This window comes from Pangasianodon hypophthalmus, chromosome 4 (genome assembly GCF_027358585.1).
Source record: "Pangasianodon hypophthalmus isolate fPanHyp1 chromosome 4, fPanHyp1.pri, whole genome shotgun sequence".
Classification (NCBI taxonomy): domain Eukaryota; kingdom Metazoa; phylum Chordata; class Actinopteri; order Siluriformes; family Pangasiidae; genus Pangasianodon; species Pangasianodon hypophthalmus.
The window spans coordinates 29,615,375-29,636,512 of NC_069713.1; the positions used below are offsets into that span (position 1 = coordinate 29,615,375).

At 38.3% G+C, this 21,138-nt stretch overlaps 1 protein-coding gene across 1 annotated transcript; it reads right to left on the reverse strand.

Annotated features, from left to right (window-relative positions):
• Positions 1–57: 57 nt before the first annotated feature.
• gipc2 (GIPC PDZ domain containing family, member 2) lies at positions 58–18,689 on the reverse strand. Its single transcript, XM_026936503.3, has 6 exons — positions 18,063–18,689; positions 6,235–6,420; positions 3,310–3,490; positions 2,428–2,540; positions 2,243–2,324; positions 58–1,640 (listed from the first exon to the last, which is right to left on the reverse strand). Exons 1-6 carry the CDS (start codon positions 18,372–18,374, stop codon positions 1,489–1,491), a joined length of 1,026 nt encoding a protein of 341 aa, XP_026792304.2. The 5' UTR covers positions 18,375–18,689; the 3' UTR covers positions 58–1,488.
• Between the last annotated feature and the right edge of the window lie 2,449 nt (positions 18,690–21,138).

Below are 21,138 nucleotides of genomic sequence, written 5' to 3' on the forward strand. Positions count from 1 at the left end.
GTCTCACGTCTGTGATGTTCTCAGTCCCTGTATTTTACAGTAGCAGAAATGAGCAGGCAAGGCATCAGCACCAGGTCAGTGTTTTAAATGATTTTATTGAACAAATAAATTAAAAGATTACAAATCTATCCAGCTATAAAATGACGATTACTAAATATTCATATTCTGTACAAAAAAAAAAAAAAAGGTTAGGTTAGTTTCCAAAAATCACCCTTGTCTAAAGTTACTATAACATCTTTCCATGCGCAGTGATAAATATATTATAACATGATCAAGACGGATTCGTGTAATCCTTCATTGGGCCAAACTGAAGAAATGCAGAATCTGAAATTCTTTCACAAAACAAAATTTTCAGTGTTAGTTATATACAAAACACAATTTAAAAATGACTAGGCGTGTGCTGATACGTAAATTTATCTATCACAACACGTGCATATTGCGACACGGTTGTGTAATGTTTTTGCAACTCTGAGTAAACAGAATTAGAGGAAGTACAAATGAGACAAAAATAATGACGTTCCGTCTCAGGAGCACAAATGCTGCCTACTTAGGTAGCCTTTTTGAGAATACAAAACAAGTGGTCTGTCATAATATAGTGTAAGCTAAATATACCGATTTGTATCAGTATCAGCACATGCCTAATAAGCACTACAGTTTAGACAGTTATAAAAAAAAAAATGTGATTTTAAAGTGCCCTTAATCACTAATTCATGGCAAATCATGTGACTATGGCACGTCCTGATTTTGCTGAGGGACGAGTCCATGGATCAAGTGCAGATTAAATGTGATCAGCCAGTTATACAATAATTCACCTTGTATTAGTGAGCTTACTAGTGAACATCAGATACCTACTGATGGGGGGGAGGGGAGGAAAGAAAATAAAATAAAATCAGGCCTATCACTATGGTCACATATAGAATTATATTCTACTGAGCTCATTTCCTGTTGTAGGCCGCGGTGATGAACTTGTGAAATAATTTCGATGACGCAAAACAACAGTGATGTAAAGCGAGTTGTGAATGATGTTACACAACGGTAACAAATCAGCCTTACGAGTTACAGTCACGACGTGAAACATTAGGAAATTAAAGCGCAGTTAAATTTATTCTAATAAAATTCTATTAGTGATCCTTAAGATTGCCGAGATATGTGGACGGCTGTGTTCCAAATGCTGCGATTCTTGTCTCTGCCCTACAGAAAAGTGTGCGTCCTCACAGTGACACAATAAACAATGACGTTAGTGTCCAATCAAACAGGAGACAATATCGATATTTAAAATGTACCTGATACAAAAGTTGTATTTAATGCTATCCAGTGGAATAAGTACACTTTGATTGATTGAGCTGTAGTGTGTGTGTGTGTTCGTTCTAAGATCACAGTGATATCAAACAGCATTTCCTTTTACCTGCCACATGCTGTTTTAACTAAACATTATCCCAAGTCATATTGCTGAGTTGTCACGGAGTGTGTATACGTGTTGTATTGGAGTTAAAAGCGTCCCTGCTTGGCGTCACCTATAGCTCCCCAGACGTCAAACACGAACTCGTCGGGGAAGGCGAAGTCTCCCAGAGCCTCGTCCAGAGCCATGGCAAACTCGTCCGGGTTCACCTTGTCCCGTCCGACCTCCACCATCGTGGCCGCTGCAGGAGAGAGACGCGAGGATGTGTGTCAATAGGACGGCATTTTAACAAACGTTCGACCTTTACAATATTTCATTCAGCATGAGTACATAAGCCGTTTAGCATGCTGTACATGTGAACACTGTTCAGTCACGACTGATGTGAACTTCACTTCAGAGAACTGGAACGATAATGGGAATATAATGTGAGGTTTCTGATCTCTGATGATAAAATAGGAAGAAGTGCAGGGCTTGTGAACTCTATTTTTATCAATATTGCAGAGGGTCCAATGTGTAGTTTACAATTTTTCACCTCTCGTTACAGCAACATGGGGGACGACTGAAAGTTATGCTCTGCTAAAGCAGCAGTCGGGCCAAATAAGAAACTCTGCTTAGTAGAAAAAGCAGACTCACTGTAAGGGAAAGTGTCAATCAATCTGTGAATTTATGAACCCTAGGGCTAGGGGTTTAGGAGTTTTTCACTCTGTCAGAGCAGTAAAGTTGGCATCTCTGATTGTTTGTATTGCTAATATCCGAGTTGTTATAAGGTAATAAGGCCTGGCTGAATGAGACTCAGCTCAATCTGTCACTGAACAGAACAAGGTAAGTGTAAACAGTGTTCACCTAATTCCGTGTCTCGAATACCCATGTAGCTCTCAAGGAGGTCGTCCACTTTTTTCACCGCCTTCTCTTCAAACTCGGTGGGCTGCACAAGGAGGAGTTTAGCATTTAAAAAACACATACACAGACAAATGACCAAAATCAACTCAAACATCATTATAACTGTGTGACCTGAAATATTTTCTCACCATTTCCTCGACAGTGGCTGGGCCTTTGGAGCGGAGTCTCAGAGTCTCTCGGCCCGTGCCGATCCGGTTCTCCCCCTGAGGCTTGGCTCCTTTTGATCTCGGCTCGAGCATCTCTGTAATAAAAATACAAAATCTCAATTTCTTAGAAAATCCAGAAAAATCATACACCATTATCATGAAGGTCCACCACATGATAAAGTCTGCACTTGTGCTGTCTACAGCTCTATTCAGACAGGATTAACAGGAGGTCTACGCAGATGTCACATCGCTTTGGAGGGGGAAAAAAAAAAAGGTTTGAGTGCTGCTACTTGCCGTATTTAGTCTCATAGACTGTGAATCAGTGACCCTTCCCCAGATATTAAACACTTCTCGATGAAAAATGGAAGAGGCACTAAACCATACACTTGGCCTGGACAGTAAAAGCTCGACTAGACACAATGCCTGGGAAACCAGCATCTCTACTCTTTGACTGCTTGGACGCCATGTTGTAAATGGAGTGTGATCATGTGACAACGTTACACAAATGTCTGGGTTTGTAGAAAATACAACCGTCTAGAAACTCACTCCTCCTCTGGTCTTGTGTTGCTGTCTATATTTAAGCTTTTTATCACAGGAGATGTGTATTAAAAAAAAAAAAAAAAAAAAATATATATATATATATATATATGTATTACAGATGTCCAACTGATAAACTAATCTAATCTGAATAGAGCTGTTAAATTATTATTATAATCTGATACTGTACTGTGATGCTTGATTACAAGGTAATTGAAATGTTTTTGTTGCACTATTTTACTTATAGTATCAACTATTCTACTCAGTTTCTTAACAAATGTTCTGCACCTTTGACGTAAAAAAGAAACAAGAATGAAAAACCCTTACCAAAAGCCTTCATAGGTTCGACCAGCTTGAGCTTAAAGGACTGATCTTTCGGCAGATCCTTGAGCATGCGGGCCACTTCATAGTGCCGCGTCCCCACGATGTTCTTCCCGTTAATACACTCGATGTGGTCGCCTACGCAGATCACCTTCACGCCGTCTGCCACGCTGCCCTCCTTTATGCGCTAAACACACACACACACAGGAAAATATTGGGTTTTGCATAAAGTACAAATACGGCCATTCAAATGAAGACTTAGCCACGTTTGCACGATGAACTGCAAATTACATTTTAAACGTGTTTCATTTGTTGTGTGTCGAGTGTCATTCAGCAAGGATTCTGCTTCTGCTTGTAAAAGCAACCTGATCCAAAGTTTACTTGAGTAATCCTTTAAGAAATGTTCTGTGTATTCCTTTATTTAACTCAGTTTAAGTAACTCAGACCTGTTTAGAAGCTACAAAAGCTTCCAAGCAGTAAACTTACATTCTTCCTTACTTAGACTTACTAAATACTTACTTTATTCCAGGAAAAATGTGTTAACATACAGCAATTAATAAAGTGTGTGCAAACTTTTATTAGTGTCTACAGCCACGCTTCAGTTTCTGATGGTTTTGAACTGGACAAACTGGATGTCTGTTTAATTTGACCAAACTGTCAATAATAATAATAATAATAATAATAACAATAATAATAATAATAATAATAATAATGCAAAGCCACACTGGGCCTGTAAGTACATTTCAAGCCCTCGTCTTCAACAACACAAGATGGCAGCCTTTTCCTCTCCTCTTACCACAGGAAGTGGTGTCCATATTCCCTTCATGCTAAATGCACAAACGTATCAATGGAATTCATGTCTAGTCAGTGTTCTTCTCAGGACATCAGGCAGCTTTATACTATGCATTACCCATAATGCACTGCACATGTTAATGCTGAGGAATGGCTGCGGGTCAGCTTACAAAATCTAGACACTGGAATCATAAAATTCTCTCTCCCTCTTTTCTATATTTTAAGAAATAAACAATGTTCTGATCTTCAATTAATTAAAAAACAACTTCAATGTTTTATACTTATAAGCAATATTTGAACATAATTTTTTTTCCCTATAACTTTCATAAAAAGCATCAACTCATTTATGGAACTTCGGAAAAGAACTTTAAGTCCAAGTGCTCAAAATCCAAACTCGTGCAATAAAATGAAGCATAACTTTAGCTGCATGATCTGTACCATTTAGCACGAGGTTATATTTATTTAGCGTCCCTGTGCTTTCTGCCTGAATTTAGCCGAGTGTGTTCATTTACACAGATTGCCATCTAACCACTAATTAGCAGACTAATCATACGGTGTACACGGACATGTTTAATGTGTACATAATTATTCCAAATGAGCCAGAACGTTCCCTTCATCCATGATAAACGCTACATTAATGACATCAGATGACGTGAAGGAGTAATGCATTTATTTATTTATGTTTATTCATCACCTTTTACACATTATATGGTGCACTTGTCGCTGTTACTTCAGCTCAGAAACACAAACACAGAGGAGTTCATTGCTAAATGGAAACGTCACCAGAATAAAAACATGATCTGCTGGATCAGGAATGAAATGAGGAAACCTGGGAGCTGCTTTTGTATAACGGAGAAACTCGCTGCTCTGCTGACCTTACTGTAACTTCAGCGGTAGTAACGGTAACTCTGCTTCATCACACCACTCTGTTGTTGATTATTTTCCGTGCAACGGCACACCCTGTTGTGTTCTATTACTTGTTTATACTCCTCCAATGATTTCAGCACTTGGCTTGTTAAAAAGTAGGATTAAATGCCAAAGGGAAAGGAAATAAATATTTGGGCTTTTTTTTTTTTTTTTTTTTTTTTAAAAACAGGTACTACATGAAGCCTGAAGAGTACTAAGGGGAAAATAATGCATTAATTATTAAACATTGAGAATTCTCCTGCCTGTGATGATAACCCACTTTATATAATGTCCCTTGAGGCTTCATCCAAGTTGCACACCAGCTTTAGCTACACCAGTAACCCCTTGGTGTAAAGCTAGCCAGCTATCTATATTTAATAGCTACTAGCTAGCAGACCAAACATCAAAAAGCCTACTGCATTTAAAAACCGTCTACCTTGTTTTACAAAACTATTAGCTAACAGGTTATTTATGTAATGCTAACTTACTCTGCAATGCTAGCTAGTTCATTTAATAACAAGCTCACGCAAGCTAGCTAGATTTAATATAATATTTTATATAAGATACCATGTGAGAGATTTTAGCCAAAGAAACAGTGTAGAAACGTCATGACTGTGATACGACATCACAAAGATTGTTCTGAGTGGCCTGTTAATTATTTATTTATTTAATTTTTTTTTTTTTTGAGAAAACAACACAAAAATTTCTGTTATAGTGTCATAGATGTGCGTGAGAAATATCAGCACGAAAGGAGATTGAATCTGTGTCCCTCGATGTGATCACCTGACACGACTGTCACCGAATGAGTCTACGGCCTGGGTTAGAAAGAAATCAGCCCCAGCCTCAATTCTTACTTCTTCATACCATTCTGTGTGTTTTTCTTACGAATGCTGGTGGTGCTGTTGCGCTCGGTTCCGCACAAATCCAAAATAATCCACCTTCCAACATATACGTCCCTCTATTGGCGTCTTTTTATGTATGAAAACCATGAGGTTTAGGCAGGGTAGTCGAATTATACCAGCTGTCCCTGTCTCTGCTACATAAAACAATTTGATTGGCTGCCATTCGGTGATATTTGCTTCTCATTTGCGTAAAATTGAGATGTTTTCCCCCACCTTCCTTGTTAGCTTTGTGGAAAAATGCTTCACTGCAATGGGTGTTGTGATCAAAACCAGAGATTGTGATATACAAGAAACGGTTTTGGGGATGGAATGTTTTCCCGCTCAGTTGTACCTTGATGAAGGCGTATCCAGCGCCGTTGTCTGTGATGGTGAGGCCCAGCGCATCCTCGGCCTTGAACACCTCCACCTCCTTTTTGATGCCCTTCACATGAGCGAAGATGAAGTCCTCTAGACCTATCTGGCCTCCGAGCAGCTTCTCCATGTCGATTTTGTGTGTGTTCAGGGTGCAGAACAGGATCTGTGACAAGAAAAGTCAATATACAACATTAAGCAGCTTCTTTTGGAAAAGAGTAAAGCGTTACGTTAAATATTTACAAGCAGACGGATAAAATGTGTAACTCCAGCTCCTTAGCATGCAATAATTATGAAAGGCGGTTATGGTATGAATTTTTCAAAGGTTAAATAAAGATGAAATTAAAAACTGAGTCCAGGGCGTGCTGCAGAGCACTGAAACGAGGAACATCCAGACCAAATAATTTGTTTATTTTAAAAATAATGGTTGATGTGTATCAACAGACCCAAGAGCGTTCTGCTGGGACTCGAGTGCATGCAAATCATTTCATTTCCCTAAGCAAGGCTCCGTCCTGAACGCCAGACTTCACGTCTATTTAGTGTCGTTACAAAAACATGAACCATTTTAACCTTCGCTACAGTTCATACAGTGTCTGTTACCCATAATGCACTGTGTGAGTGTGTCAGGTTTATCAGTGGGAAGAAAAAAAACAAAAAACGCTACAGCAGTGAATTTACAATTGTGTTAGCAAGTTATCAGTAACATACAGTTAAAGTTTATAACAGCTCTATGTCACTGCGCTCTCTGTCAGGATTAAACGCTAATTAGCTAGCATGCTAGTCAGCTTTACTATCCCTTCATTAACCTTATTCATGACCAAATATCTGTTCACTTATTCAGCAGATTAATGTTAAGAACTTTATCAAGCGCTAACATTTAGAACTATCCGTTATTGTAAGAATGCCGCACTGTGATCACTTACATGATATTTAATGAATAAAAAACTCACGTGTTGGACGTGTTGTTATTGTAAAATAATCAACAATGGAGTGATGTGATGAAGCGGAGTTATCGTTCCAACCCTGAAGTTGATTATTTTCCTATAAAATCACATCACAGTGTTTTATTCCTCTTACACCACAGCAGTTTGCCAACGACTACAAATTTTAGTTTTAAAAGTTGACACATCACACTTTTTATCCATTTATAGTTACATTTAATGCTGTGGAACATCTGTGTATCAAGCTAGTTCCTGTTCTCAATTACATTACAGCAGCTATAAACTGCTATAATAGTCATTCCCTCACCAGCCTCTCTTTTTCTCCCCCTTTTCAAATGAACAAGACGGGAAAAAAAACCTTGAAGTTACAGCTTTACCTCACTAACACTGGAGACTCCTTCCACAAACATCTCTGCAAGGAAACGTCGCCACACCAACAACAATTACACACATTTATTTAATCCACTTGTGTGAAACAAGCATTTTGTATTTACGAACAATACATGAGGAATAATTAGTCTGAAATTACAGCATGTTTATTGTCTTAGATGATAACAGAGTTCTAAATCGTTTAATGTGATATCTGGCAACCTACCAGATTTAAAAGACGTGCTAGCAGGCGGTCATACATTGCACTCGTCTCACGCTAATATTACAATGCCATAAATACATTATGATGATCACCGGCTATTAATACAAACAGGACAACAAGCAGCTGCGTTTAAAAGCCAATTTGGCTCGTTACCAGCAGGCGATCTTAAAGATCTCCCGACATGCTCTCTGACCTTTGAACAGAAAAGACAAGGAATGTGTGTGGTCATAAAAAGATTAAAAAAAAAACAAAAAAAAAAAACAAAAAAAAAAAAAACGGACTGTACAAGTTAATCAGCGTGCCCTTTGGAGGCAGGAAAAAAAAAAAAAAAAAAAAAAAAAGACCAGGCCTGTTTTCTGCCCTTTGTGTATTGCAAGCTCTCTGGATACACATCAGCTGACACACACACACACACACACACACACACACACACACACACACTCTCTCACTCATAGGCACGTTGCCCTTGGTTACCAGAGCGTATAAAGAGGCATGGATTAAAAGAGTGCATGGGTTGGCGGGGGGGATTTTAGAATGGAAGGACTCACTGAACACACACTAAGTGTTATCTGTGGCGAATTCACAGACGCCCACAGATCTGTTGCCAAGGCTGCCACTGACATCACGCTGCCTCTCACGGACACGTCTTAAAAAGCACAGGATGTTTCTCTACCTCCATTCTGACGCGTCACCCATAGTAGGAAAAGCTCCAGCCACTCACACACACCCTCACCTATCTGTAACAAGCTAATCACACACACACACACAGACACACACACGCTCATGAGGGCCAACACTTTTGCAAAATTCTTCCTCTCCAAATAATGAAAAAGTGGATGCGTATGTGGCAAAAAAAAAAAAAGAGTTAAGGTTTTTTTTTTTTTTCTTTTTTATTTCACTGCAGGAACAATTCACGATGAATTAATTTAACGTCACTCACAGATTTCGATGAATCATGGTACGTTTAAAACGTGGCATTTTCAAAGACGGTATTAATAATGCGTCCATATCAGAACTACCGTAAGATGACGACTTGGATGTTGGACTCCGAGGTGTTCAATCCACCACAACTACTTTAACTTTCAAACAGTTACACTCTGTGGTTAATTCTAGAAATCATTAATTTATTATCTAACACACCAGGCAGGTAAAAGCCCCAGTGTGCTGCCAAGTCCCATGTTTTGTTCGCCTCGAAATCGAAGTTAAAAGTGGTAGCTAATGTGACGTAACATTAGTTAGCTAGTTAACAGCATTAATATAGACGTGTATATGATCATGGAGCACATTACATTTACACCCTTGACAAAAAGTCAGCAAGTCTTTAGCCAACTTTTTGTCTCTGAGCTGTGGTGTTCTTTTCTCACATTGTACGTTAAAGATGTTAGTCGAGTCTGGTTAATGTCTTTATTTTCTCTAGATAAGTTTAAAAATGAGGTGCGCGAGTTACATGATGGGTTTGTGCTGGATTTTACTTTTAAAAGGATCTGTAATCCATTTATGCTAACTAATCCTCCTAGTAAACATCGTTTTTCCGTCAGCTAGAACGCGCACTGGCTGATGAGTGTAGTGCAGCAGGTGGTGGGATTTGGAGCGAGAAGCACAAGCTATACATACAGTATCAGATACATAGCTGTTTAAAACTCTAATTTTTACTAAAGTCAAAAAGGAGTAGAGTTTTTCTTTCTTTCTGGTTGTTGAAACTATCTGCCAGGATAAGCTAGGAATAAAATACTCCTAGTGTAGACTTCTCAGAACCTTCTCAGAGGGGGTGTACTCTTGTTAACACCACTACATAACCATGCGAGTTGTGTGCAATATAACGATTTCATCACTTGCCATGATATCCAGTGAGGTTTACTTTAATCACATGACCAACCCGTATGCATTTTGAACCGAGCTCCACAATTTAACATCGGAGTACGCTAGTGAGAGTTCTCTCTCAAGAATATGCCAGGCTTTCCCTCCCTAATTACTGCAGATCAACTAAAAATACACCATCCAGCTGAGTTTTTGCGCTTGGCACTGCCGGTAAGCAGCTCCAGACCACACAGCTGATAATATTATTACACCTTGCCCTACTCTACTCAAACCTGAAACGGTGGAAATGAGCGTTTTTAAGGTACGTTCACACGTACAGTGACTGGCAGCGACAAAGCAACCGGAGACCATTCATTTTCAATGAGAGGTGGCAACTTCCGGCAGCATGAGTGACAGCAACGATGGCGACTAGATGTGGGCGTGTCCAGAGACGCAACAAAGTTCAGAAAAGTTTAACTTTGTGCAAATTTGGAGCGACTTGGTGCAGCGACTACCAAAGGGAGTCAAGACAGTAGAGCACAAGTGATCCATGCATGTATCCCTCCAGAATGTTTAAATTTAGCAGCGAGAAAACTGATTTGTTTGTTTGACAGAAGTGGAATGCTAGTTGTGACTACGGCAACCAGTAGTACGAAAGCCTACTGGTGACTTCATAGTAAATCGCTGCATGTGTGAACGTAGCTTTAGGCTACCTTCACACTACCTTTCTGGATGGTTAAATCTTTTCATGTAATTTTTTCTTAAAACAGCAAATATAAATAAATATCACACAAATCTAAACCATGCCTTATTAAATCCCTTACTTCTCTGGTTACTTATTCTTTCTTTCATTCATGCATTTATTTTAGGTGACCTCTTTATCTTTGGTTAGGGTCGTGGGGGGGTTTCTTATTCCGGCACACTAATTAACCAAAACAAGTTCAGCCTTTAAACATTAACCGGGTTAAAATGCTGATTCTGACACGAGGCTTTACACAGGAAAGACTGCTCATTAAACGACTCATAACGTGACTGTGTGAGTGGAGTTACAGCGGTCAGGAACGCGCATCAGCAGTAATACATGAACAATCATTAGCCTGAGCCGCCATGACGCTGGGAACAAACACTTTACACGTGTTATAGACAAGGTTTAGCGTAAATTCGTTCATTCTTTTTTAAAACATTTCGGCTACTTCAGAAATATTCTATATTCTAACATTTTATAACACCTTAATTGACCATTGCTCTCGGCTTTAAATAATTTTCAACATTTATATTTTAGCTGTACATTTCTTATACTTTTCCCCCCGAAAGTAACTTACCAAAGAATAAACGTTCTAACGTCATTTTTAGCGGTTTGCTTGAATGCGCGAATATGTAGACAGTCCATCTTGTATGATGGCTCTGTTGAATTCTCGATTCTGATTGGTCAGAAGGTGTTGATTAATTTTCTATAACAGCAGCTCTGACAGTAGCGAAGCTGTATATGACAGGTTTATATTAATTGTACGGCGGACGCTCCACATAAACAAATTAAAAATATACATAATCATTGATATGGTGACGTTTTCTTTAAGGAGATGTTTATTTAACGTTTACGGAAGGAGTCTCCAGTGTAACATTCGCTTGCATCTTCAGGACAGAGGAGTTTACACTTTGCGGTTCTCTGCGTTGCTTCTCTGTAACATGACGAGCTGCGTTTTTGTCTTATTACGTTTACGAGAGAGAAAGAGAGAGAGGTTGGTGAGGGAATGACTGTTTATCGATGCAATAACAGGGACTAACTTGTTCTGTGGACATTCCACAACATTATATAACTATAAATAAAATAAGAAATAAAACATTGTAATCGTTGCTGTGGTATAAGAGGAATAGAACACTTCGGCACATTTTCTCTTAAATATCTTTATTTTGGACAAATTTAATAGCGGCACTGGACTGGTTTGTTTACAGCCTGAATGAGACATCATTTTTCAATTAGTTTTTTCTAATAATTTTTTTGTTATAAATATTGAATTTAATCAAATTCACTGAACACTTAAGACCCTATTTCTACCTGGCTGTTTCATTTCCTATCAGAATTGTATCCTAGTAAAGATTTTAAACCCCGCACCATTACACACGTAGTCAAATGCGTCTCCAGTTGGCCAGAGTGAAATCCAAGAGCTGTATTACATTTTAATGTTAATATGCAAATTAGCTGATTACATTCAAACACCAACAGAAACATCCAGTGATAAGATGTTGCTTTTAATCTCATTAACGTTTTCTCGCTAAAGACATTTATGGAGCTCATGCGTCAGCTTTTGGGAGGGGTTTTGGTTGTCAAATGTGGCTTGGAGAGACATTTGCGCGTGTTGAACGTGTTTGCGTCACTGACTTCTCATAGTGGGTTGAGAGATCAGATTTAAAACTGCGTCTCAGGTGTGTTTACGCTTTCATTTTTATGTGGATTATCTTCATCCTGAAACATGACACCTGAAACATGACACAGGTGTAAATGGGGCTGTAGTTTTTCATACGCATTTTAAATGTTCCTCAGCTAGCAAGCAGCGAGTTTTTTATTTCTGCGATTTAAAAACTGAGGCTAATGTGACTAGCGACACTAATTTATTACTTCATTACCTTTTAAGCAGACATTTTGTTGTTTCTTCGCAAGGTTCTTTTGGCATAGCTTGAGTACACACGATGCACAGTATTTCTATGTTTATGAAAAATATCATTAGTACCCTGGAGGAGGTTATTTATGCAGAATTTTTGGCCTTTTTGCCCCATTTGGAAGGCAGCATATAGTTTGTAAGTTTAGACAAATAAAACGGCAGCATTGTGTGTGTTCTTAACCCCCTGAATGAGGTGGTTAAAATCCTCGATCAGTATCATGTTAATATTCAAACGTACAAATTAAAATGACTTAAAAACTTCGTATTGGCACATGTGAATCTTTAATACATCCTTCTTCTTTAATACATCCATGAGAAGGCGTACTGCTCTCTAATTCTTTAACATCAATACAATAAGCAAGTGCTACAAGACACACCGAAACTTCGTTCTTAACCTGGCTGTGCTTGTGTGTTCGAATACATTCCACTCAGCTGAGGAACAAAAGAGCCAGAGAGTTTCACAAGTGTACAATACGCGCACGGGCGGAGGGAGCTGGATATTTTGTTTCTGTCCGGGGGCAGTGTGGGGTGTACGATATCTTTAACCATATCTCACAATGTGCATCAGGGTAGAGCTGATGCCTGAGGAGAAAACTCAAGTGACTACATTAGCCTTTAGCCTCAGAGGAAGTGTGGCTAATGTTCGTAGCTTATGTCACTTCTTGTCTCGCTAAAAAAACAAGCACATTTCTACACCTGGAGCATTTATACATTTCTTAATATTTCTTCATTTCTCCATCATTTTCTCCAAGGTGAACGAATTTCAGATTAATTTCTTCACTTTGATAGCAATACTGAAGTCAAATCCGAGTTGTCATGACGAGCCGAATCGCGTATCATGAAAACGTCCTCAGCTATCGTGATATTTTCCTCACAATACTATGACCTAATGACCTAATGGGGAAGACTGAGGCCAACTCATCTGCATGATGAACAGGAATCGGGTTAGGTTTAGTTATTTGACATTCTGATATTTTCAGCTGCTGTACTTGAACACACATTTTCTCCATTTCAGCATTATCCTGCTTCTGAAGCTAACGTACACAAGACGTTTGACGCAATCCAACAACACCAGCATTCAAAATCTAAACAAATGAGCTGTCGGTTGTGCTAAGAAAAGTCACAGAGAGCTCGGACATGTGACTGTCTCTTTCACTGACGCTCCTAATAAACAGACTTTGTCCAGTGCAGTAAAGTCAAATCACAGATCACAGCACACTCCAACATGGCTTCATACGTCAGTGACAGGAAGTCCACAGAGGACGTGTCCCAAACCACACCCTATTCACCCTGTCTTTATAGGGGGACGTATTCTGTATCCATTACTATATTGCTAGCAGTGTGATCATGTATGTGCCTTGATAAAAGTGTTGTATGAAACATAAAAAACTTCAATACTACAATATTTCTTATATGAACAGGCTACAAGTATATTCCCTTATTATGTGAAAAGATGATTCACACTTGCTAATCCGAATTTGTAATTTAGCAAAAGTATCTGTAGCCTAATTTTCTCACAAAGTCAGTTCAAAGTCAGTTCAAATTGTAACACCATAATACAAAATTATGAACTAATCCTGTTTAAAGGAAAAAACATTCATTGCTATAAATTGCATTTCAGACCTGTTAGCATATTTAAAACTTTTACTCAATAAATGATATTGTACTCAGCTTGTGGTGATTGACGATGGCATCTGAAATCGCCGAGTGATTCAGTCTATCACGATGACTAAAGTAGAATGATTTAAACGTCTGTTGGAAAACGTAGTGTCAGATGGACGAAAATAAATTGTGTTTTATCTCGTATTTTGTATCCTATACAAAGCTGATATCGGAGTAGAGCAACAAAGCTTCTTTCTCTGAAAAGTCTTAGCTTCCCTTATCTGTGCATCTAACCTAATAATAAAACTTTTTTTTTGTTTAAAAAAAAAAAAACAACACATTTTAAACACATTTTTAAAATTAAAATAATACAATTTCATTTCATTTTATTTAAAGTCTTCTTAACAAAGAAAAACATCACTGAGAATTGTGAAGTTTTCTGTTAAGATTTGTCGGAAGGAGTCTCCAGTTTCAGTCTGACTACGTTTTCTGTCACAGGAAAGTCTTCAGGAAAGAGGAGTTTATATTTTGCGATTTCTTATTCTGCGAATATTTTGGTTTGGGAACATGAAGAATTGACTGTTTAGAGTCACTAGAACTTTAGTCATAATGGAAACCTGTTTCCTTAAAGTTCCACAATACTAAAATTTAACTATTTAACTACAAACAGATAAAAGTATGACTTGTAGTTAAAAAATGTTAATTGTTGGCAAATGACTGTTACATAAGAGGAATAAAACACGTGCTGTTGTGGGAAAATAATTAACCTCCGGTGGTAACAGTGACTCCGCCCCATCGTTGATTATTTCCCTACAGCAGCAGGCTCCCAAGTTGTATTCCTTACTTACCTTATGCTGGATTTACAAACAGACGACTCGAATCTCTCCATCAACTAAACAATAACGCTGTAATTTCTATTCGCGGCATCCTCTGATTATACGCTAGAATAGTTTTCGAATAAAGCCATCTTTCTTTGCATTTCTACTGTTTCACAAAGTCAGCTTAACATTACACCTGCTCTGTTAGATGACATTTAATATTTGGACACGAGTTTAGACACGTCTACAGGACGGCTGAGAGTTTTATCATCGTTTTCAGCCGTTCCCACTGCGCAGGACGTGAGGGACTTCCTGTGAAAGCCCCGAGGCAGCAATACAGCCAGCGCTGATCATTTAGCAAAGCCTCTCGCCGTTAAATAATCTAACTGTGAATGGACAAGACTCAAACACACACTAACAACTTCAACAACACACAAGTCATATCATGTGACTTAATCAGGTCATAATTTCACCTCATCTTCATCATACATCACGTGTTCAAAGAGTACTGTGTGCATTACTCCGAAAAAGAGAGACTTCTCCTCATTTTGGAGAGTTAAAGAGAATTAAAATGGCATAACACCACTATTAGCAGGATATTAGCTCTATTACCAAAATGGACATAATTACAAACGGCTGTTAGCTTGCTAGCAACCTTGGCTACGGCTTTACATAACAGAATAATTAGCCTAATGTTAGTTAGCTTGCTAACAACCTTGGAAACTGGTTTATTCAGTATCATATTTGTTAGAAAACTTGCCTAATATAGTGACCATTTGTCTAAGGGAGCAAAGCTGTATTTTGATGTTTGATATTCGATTGATAGCTTTATTTTTTAACAGCAGATGCAACCAGATGCACCAAACTTAGCTAACAGATATAATCATATAATCGTTAGCTTGATGCCTGCTCGCTCGCTAGCAGCCTTGACTACTGGTTAACACAAAAGAACCGCTAGCCTAATGTTAAAGTATAGTATCCATACGTACTATATTTAGTCCAGTGCTATGTTTAGTTAGCTTGGATAATTTGGATAATTGCATTTGTTTAAGAGCACAAAACTCTATTTTAATGTAACTTTTCATCCTGCTACTTAATGTGTTTTTGTACATGTTGAATTATGAAATATCTTTAAACTCTGCTTTGTGTCCCCCCCCCCAAATGTTTTGCTAGTTCTGTGTCTGTCACAGCGTGTTAGCATTCAATAATGCAGTATGTGGTGTTAGAGTGTAAAAGTCTCAAGAGTTATCATTCTTATAGTACTCTTAAAACATTTTGCTTGTGCTTCTTGTCTAATCTAACTCTATCAAACCGGAAACACAAAATACTGTAATTGTCTTTTACACATAAGAATAGCTAGCTGCAGGTTGGTTCACATGCTAGCAACCTTGGCTAATGGTTTCACAGTACATCCTATTTGTTAGCAAACTTGGCTAAGATGGTGACCTCTAGCTGCTGGTGAGGTAATTAACATCAGCTAGATGAATACTTAGCTGTCTATCGTGAGATCAGGGCTATATTATGTTAGCTTGATAGGTTAGCTAATGCTGTGCATGTGTGTGTAAATATTTACGGCTGTAATCAGCTGTATGTTTTTCATCCTGTTTCTTGTTGTGTATAGTGTTCTTACAGTGTATTTCTGTAAATGTTGAATTAAGATGTGTCATTAAACTCAGGTGTGTGTGGCTTTTTTTTTTTTTTTTTTTTAATGCTTTGCTAGTCTCTGTTTTGCTAGTTTTGTGCGTTAGAAGAAAGTGTGCTAAACTGTAGCCATCCTTGAGGCTAGGGTGGTACCCTTATCTTTTGTACCTTTATCATCATTCAGGTACTGTTTAGTACCCTTTTTAAGGGCGTAAAATAATTTTTTAAGAGTGTATCAGGAAAAACACACACACATACACATAAATGTGTGTATTTTTCCTGATATACTAATTAAGGTATCATACATTATATATACACACACACACAAACACACATATTTCTAATACCATTAGTTCTCAGGCATCACGTTATATTTTGGAGTATTTACAGATTACTCATTACCACGGCGTACATTCTCTGTGACTTTTTTTTTTTGACGCTTCACTGGTTAATAAATGACTAACAGTCAACACGTCACGCTGTTTGCCTTCCAGTAAAGTTTTGGCACCCCACACCCACTGAGCCTGATGACCTGCTCGACTGGTTTCATGGATTCATCCGGAATGAATAATCGCCTCTCTACAAACTTTAGTGTACACTGCACATCAAATCCACAAACATTAGATAGATAATGCTTAATTTATATACATATACATATACACACACACATCTTTTTTTTCCTTAGGGCCGTTTAACGTTTCCTCTTTTCTCAGGTGACATTGATGATGTGGTGTGTGTTGGTTACATATTAACAGCACAATCACTGACATAAAACATACGACAGAAAGGTGCATCACGGTGTTCTCTAAACCTGCACTCTCCATATCTGAGTTTTAAAGCTTCCTCTGAACATTTCAACTCCATCGTATTTTTAACATACAGAGAGATATCATATTATCTGTACACCAAACACAGCACACGTTTCTGCTTGTTATGAAAATCATGAACAAACCACAGATTATATCTGAACTCAGAAAGCATTACCAGACATACACCGAGCCTCATTCAAATCAGCACACACCTCGATAATCGACGTTCTGCGCATAGTTTGGATGAAAAGAATCAGATAGGAAACACCGGGGCACACCTACGGCAAACCCAGCTAAAATATCAACTAGAAATAATGCTTAATGCTTGTGCGAAGTTCGTTTTTCTCTCATTTTTCATCATGTACTCTCCACTCTCAGAAAAATATAGGTACAAGAGTTAATTAGGGTCCATTTCTGTAGATTAAATCATGTTTAAAGGTGCACTATATCCACATTTCCAGGTGAAAGCTACACGTTAAGGGTAGAAAAGGTGTAGCACCTCAGTGATGAGGAAAGGTACAGTTTAGTATGTTGTTTTTTGTAGAGTTTGGTCCATATGAAGCTTCATTAATGCTTTCTGTTCACACTTGGTTTCACGCTGATGTGTGTTGCTGGGGTGGTCCCCTTCAGAGCTACACCTGTTACACCTGGAATGTGGATATATAGTGTACCTTTATTTAATAAAGATCAACTTCCTCTACAACCTTTCTAGGTAAAAGTGGAACAGGTGTACACCTGATGGTTCACTCCACTAACTGTCTACTACCATTTCTCTGAAAGTTTTCAGTAAAAGGTCACAATAAACTCACTTCCTCTTCATTTTTTTTTTTAGCTCGTGCACCTTTGACCTGTGCTCTCAGTTCATATTTGGTTTCTTAAAGCATTTGGTTTCTTTGTACTTGTTCAGTTTGTTTGTTTGTGCATGATTTGGGAATAAGCTTTTATTACCTCAGACGAGCTGAGATTGAACGCCTCGGCGATTTTGGCGTACAGCTCTTTGACGTTGCTGAAGCCCTCGATGCGGCCGGTGGGGCTGCCGTGCGCGAGCTGCGTGTGGAACACGAGTTTGGGGCGCAGGTTTGCGGGTGGTGGCGCGAGCCCTCCGCCGCCGCCGCCGCCGCCTCCGTTCATCGCCGCGCTCTTTCCCGCGTGCCCTCCGCCGCTTCCTCCTCCACCTCCACCTCCTCCACTGACCTCCTCATTCTCCACCAGGCTCGAGCTCTCTCGCGACTTCTTCTTCTTCCGCAGGCCCAACGGCATCGCGTGCTCCTCACCGGGGAACCGGAGGGTGGAGGGGGACAAACAAATCCGCGCGACAGGTACGCAAAGCGCGAGCCTCTCTACAGCATGAGAGTAAACAACCTGTAGCGCTCAGAGTCACTTTTTTTTTGTTTGAAAACAGAAACGTTTCCTCGCACAGGAAGTGAAAATCTCACCACTAAAGCGACAAATAAACAAACAGCGCGTTTCCTCGTTTTTCCATAAACTCTGACCGGCAGCGCGCGACCAACGCCAAGGCTTCAACAGCGCCGAGTGCGCATGCGCACACACAGCCACGCACAGAGGCGCGCCTACGTCACACAGAAACTCATTTACCTGAGTCAGGTGAACGACATGCATATGATTATTAATGCTCATCAAACAACCAAACAAACAAACAAACACGTACAATAACTAACTAACTTACATTTAACATTTAAATTTACACCAAACAAACAAATCAATCATAAATAAAAAAAAATTCATTCAGTGAGGGAAATGATCCTCATATGATTATCACTGCTGACAAAACAAACAAATAAACAAACAAATATATATCTATAGATAGATTAATGTAAGATTTAACAAAAACGATGTGTTGAATTTATTTAACAAAAATAAATTATATATTATACTGAGTCAGATTCATTGAAAGAATACACACACACACACACACACATATATATATATATATATATATATATATATATATATATATATATATATATATATTAATGCACTAATGCAATGTATTAATGTATTTTTTATTTATTTCTAATTAATTAATTAATTAATACTGAATATATGGAAATGCATTTTCCTGAACAGGGTAAATTAAATGCATATTACTGCTAATAAAACAAAGATAAATGATAATTAAATAAATAGTACAAAGGAAAAATAATAATTATTATATTTAAATAAGTAAATAGTAAAAAGGAAAAAAAAATAGTAAATTAGTAGACAAAAAAGTAAACATTATTTAATGGTTTAAAATGGAAAAAAGTATCAAAAGATGCTCAAATCAAAGATCGATGACACACCTGTACTGTAATTGTTTAAAACCATGATCACATGAGACATGATAATGTTGTAAACCATAATACAGGTTATGTGATAATTGTGAGCTGAAGCTTCGGTATCGGTACACACCTGTTCCATGCTGCAGTTTAAACATGTGGCGTCCCCTAGTGGACAGGTGACATGTCTATTACAGCAGCACGCTCAACATCTGTAGATCAAAATGCTAATCAAACTACAGACACTCTCATTTTAATATTATTATATTAATATTATTGCCCAGTTTTTATATCTAAAAATGATAATAATGAAATAATATTAAAATGCTAATCACGCTAAGCTGCTACGTTGTTAAATCAGGTCAGTGTGAGAGACAAAATGGCGGACACGCACAAATTCTGTTCTATTTACACAATATCACCAAAACACTGAAATCATATTTACGCGCTAATTATTTCATTTTGCTCCCGTTTTATTGGAGTTTATTGTATTTTAAGATTAGAAAGCTAATATAAAGTTTGGTGTTAACAGCGTCTTGGCAGCAATAAACCGTCTCGCGCTTCAGCAGCACTGAGCTTCACAGAACAAAGTGGAGCTGCTACGTGATTGGCTGATGGTGCAACAGAGCAGTAAGGTTATTGGTTCCCGCGCCAAATGATTGACACTGGGCCCGCCTCCGATATGGCCGAGTTAAAATAAATAGAAAATGCAGCTTTAGCTAAAGCGAAATTAATTAGCACTTGACACAGAAGCATGAAATGATCCTATGATGATGATGATGATGATGATGATGTGCTTCATCTGCGGCAGCTAGAGAGAGAAAAATAAACACATCCAAACAAGTCTTTAAGTTTATTCTGTTTAATTCAATGAAGAGGAGAAAAAAACATCATCATCATCATCATCATCATCATCATCACGGATTTAGAACGTAAAGCTGTAAGAGATGGGGGACTGTGACGTCACAAGAGGAGGCTTTGGCGTCACAGGAGGAGAAGGGACAAAAAGTTTCAGGTTCTTTAGTTCAGTTACTGTATTTTACAGATCACATGCCAGGTAAGCTCCTCTAACCCTTATCATTATTATTATTATTATTATTATTATTATTATTATTATTATTATTATTATTTGTTGTTGCTGTTTGTTGTTAATAATGAATGAATAATAATTGTGGTGATTAAAAAGCCAGACTTGTTGGTGTGAAAGATGTGAAAGATGAGCTGAGATGAATCCAGGCCTGAGTTTAAACATGGCCTTATTCTGATCACTTTGCTGGAGGACTTTGCTTTAATTAACGACCCGTTTGTGTTTTTGTAGAGAAAGCAATCAGAGAGAAAACACTGAATTCATACCCACGTGATTCAAAGGTGAGTCGAGTTCATGTGAATCAGTTAATCAGTTTGAACATGAACAGCATTCATTTGATTCTGGGACTGAAACAGGATGGGTGCTAATATTTATGCTCGCTGATGTAGTTACTAAAAACTCTACTAGGATTTCAACTCCATGTGCTCTCTACAGATGAGTAAGAAGAAGAGAAGTAGCCAGAGAAGAACAGCTGGAACAGCTGGAACAGCTGGAGCGTGCACTCGGGACTCCACATCTGACCAGAGACTGAAGTGTTTCAGGGACATTATGGACGTCGTTCTTCATCTGAGCGAGGAGTATGTTCATTTTTACTGATTTCTGACTCGCAGTAACATTTTATTCAGTTAATTTACACTTGAATAAATGCTGATTTACT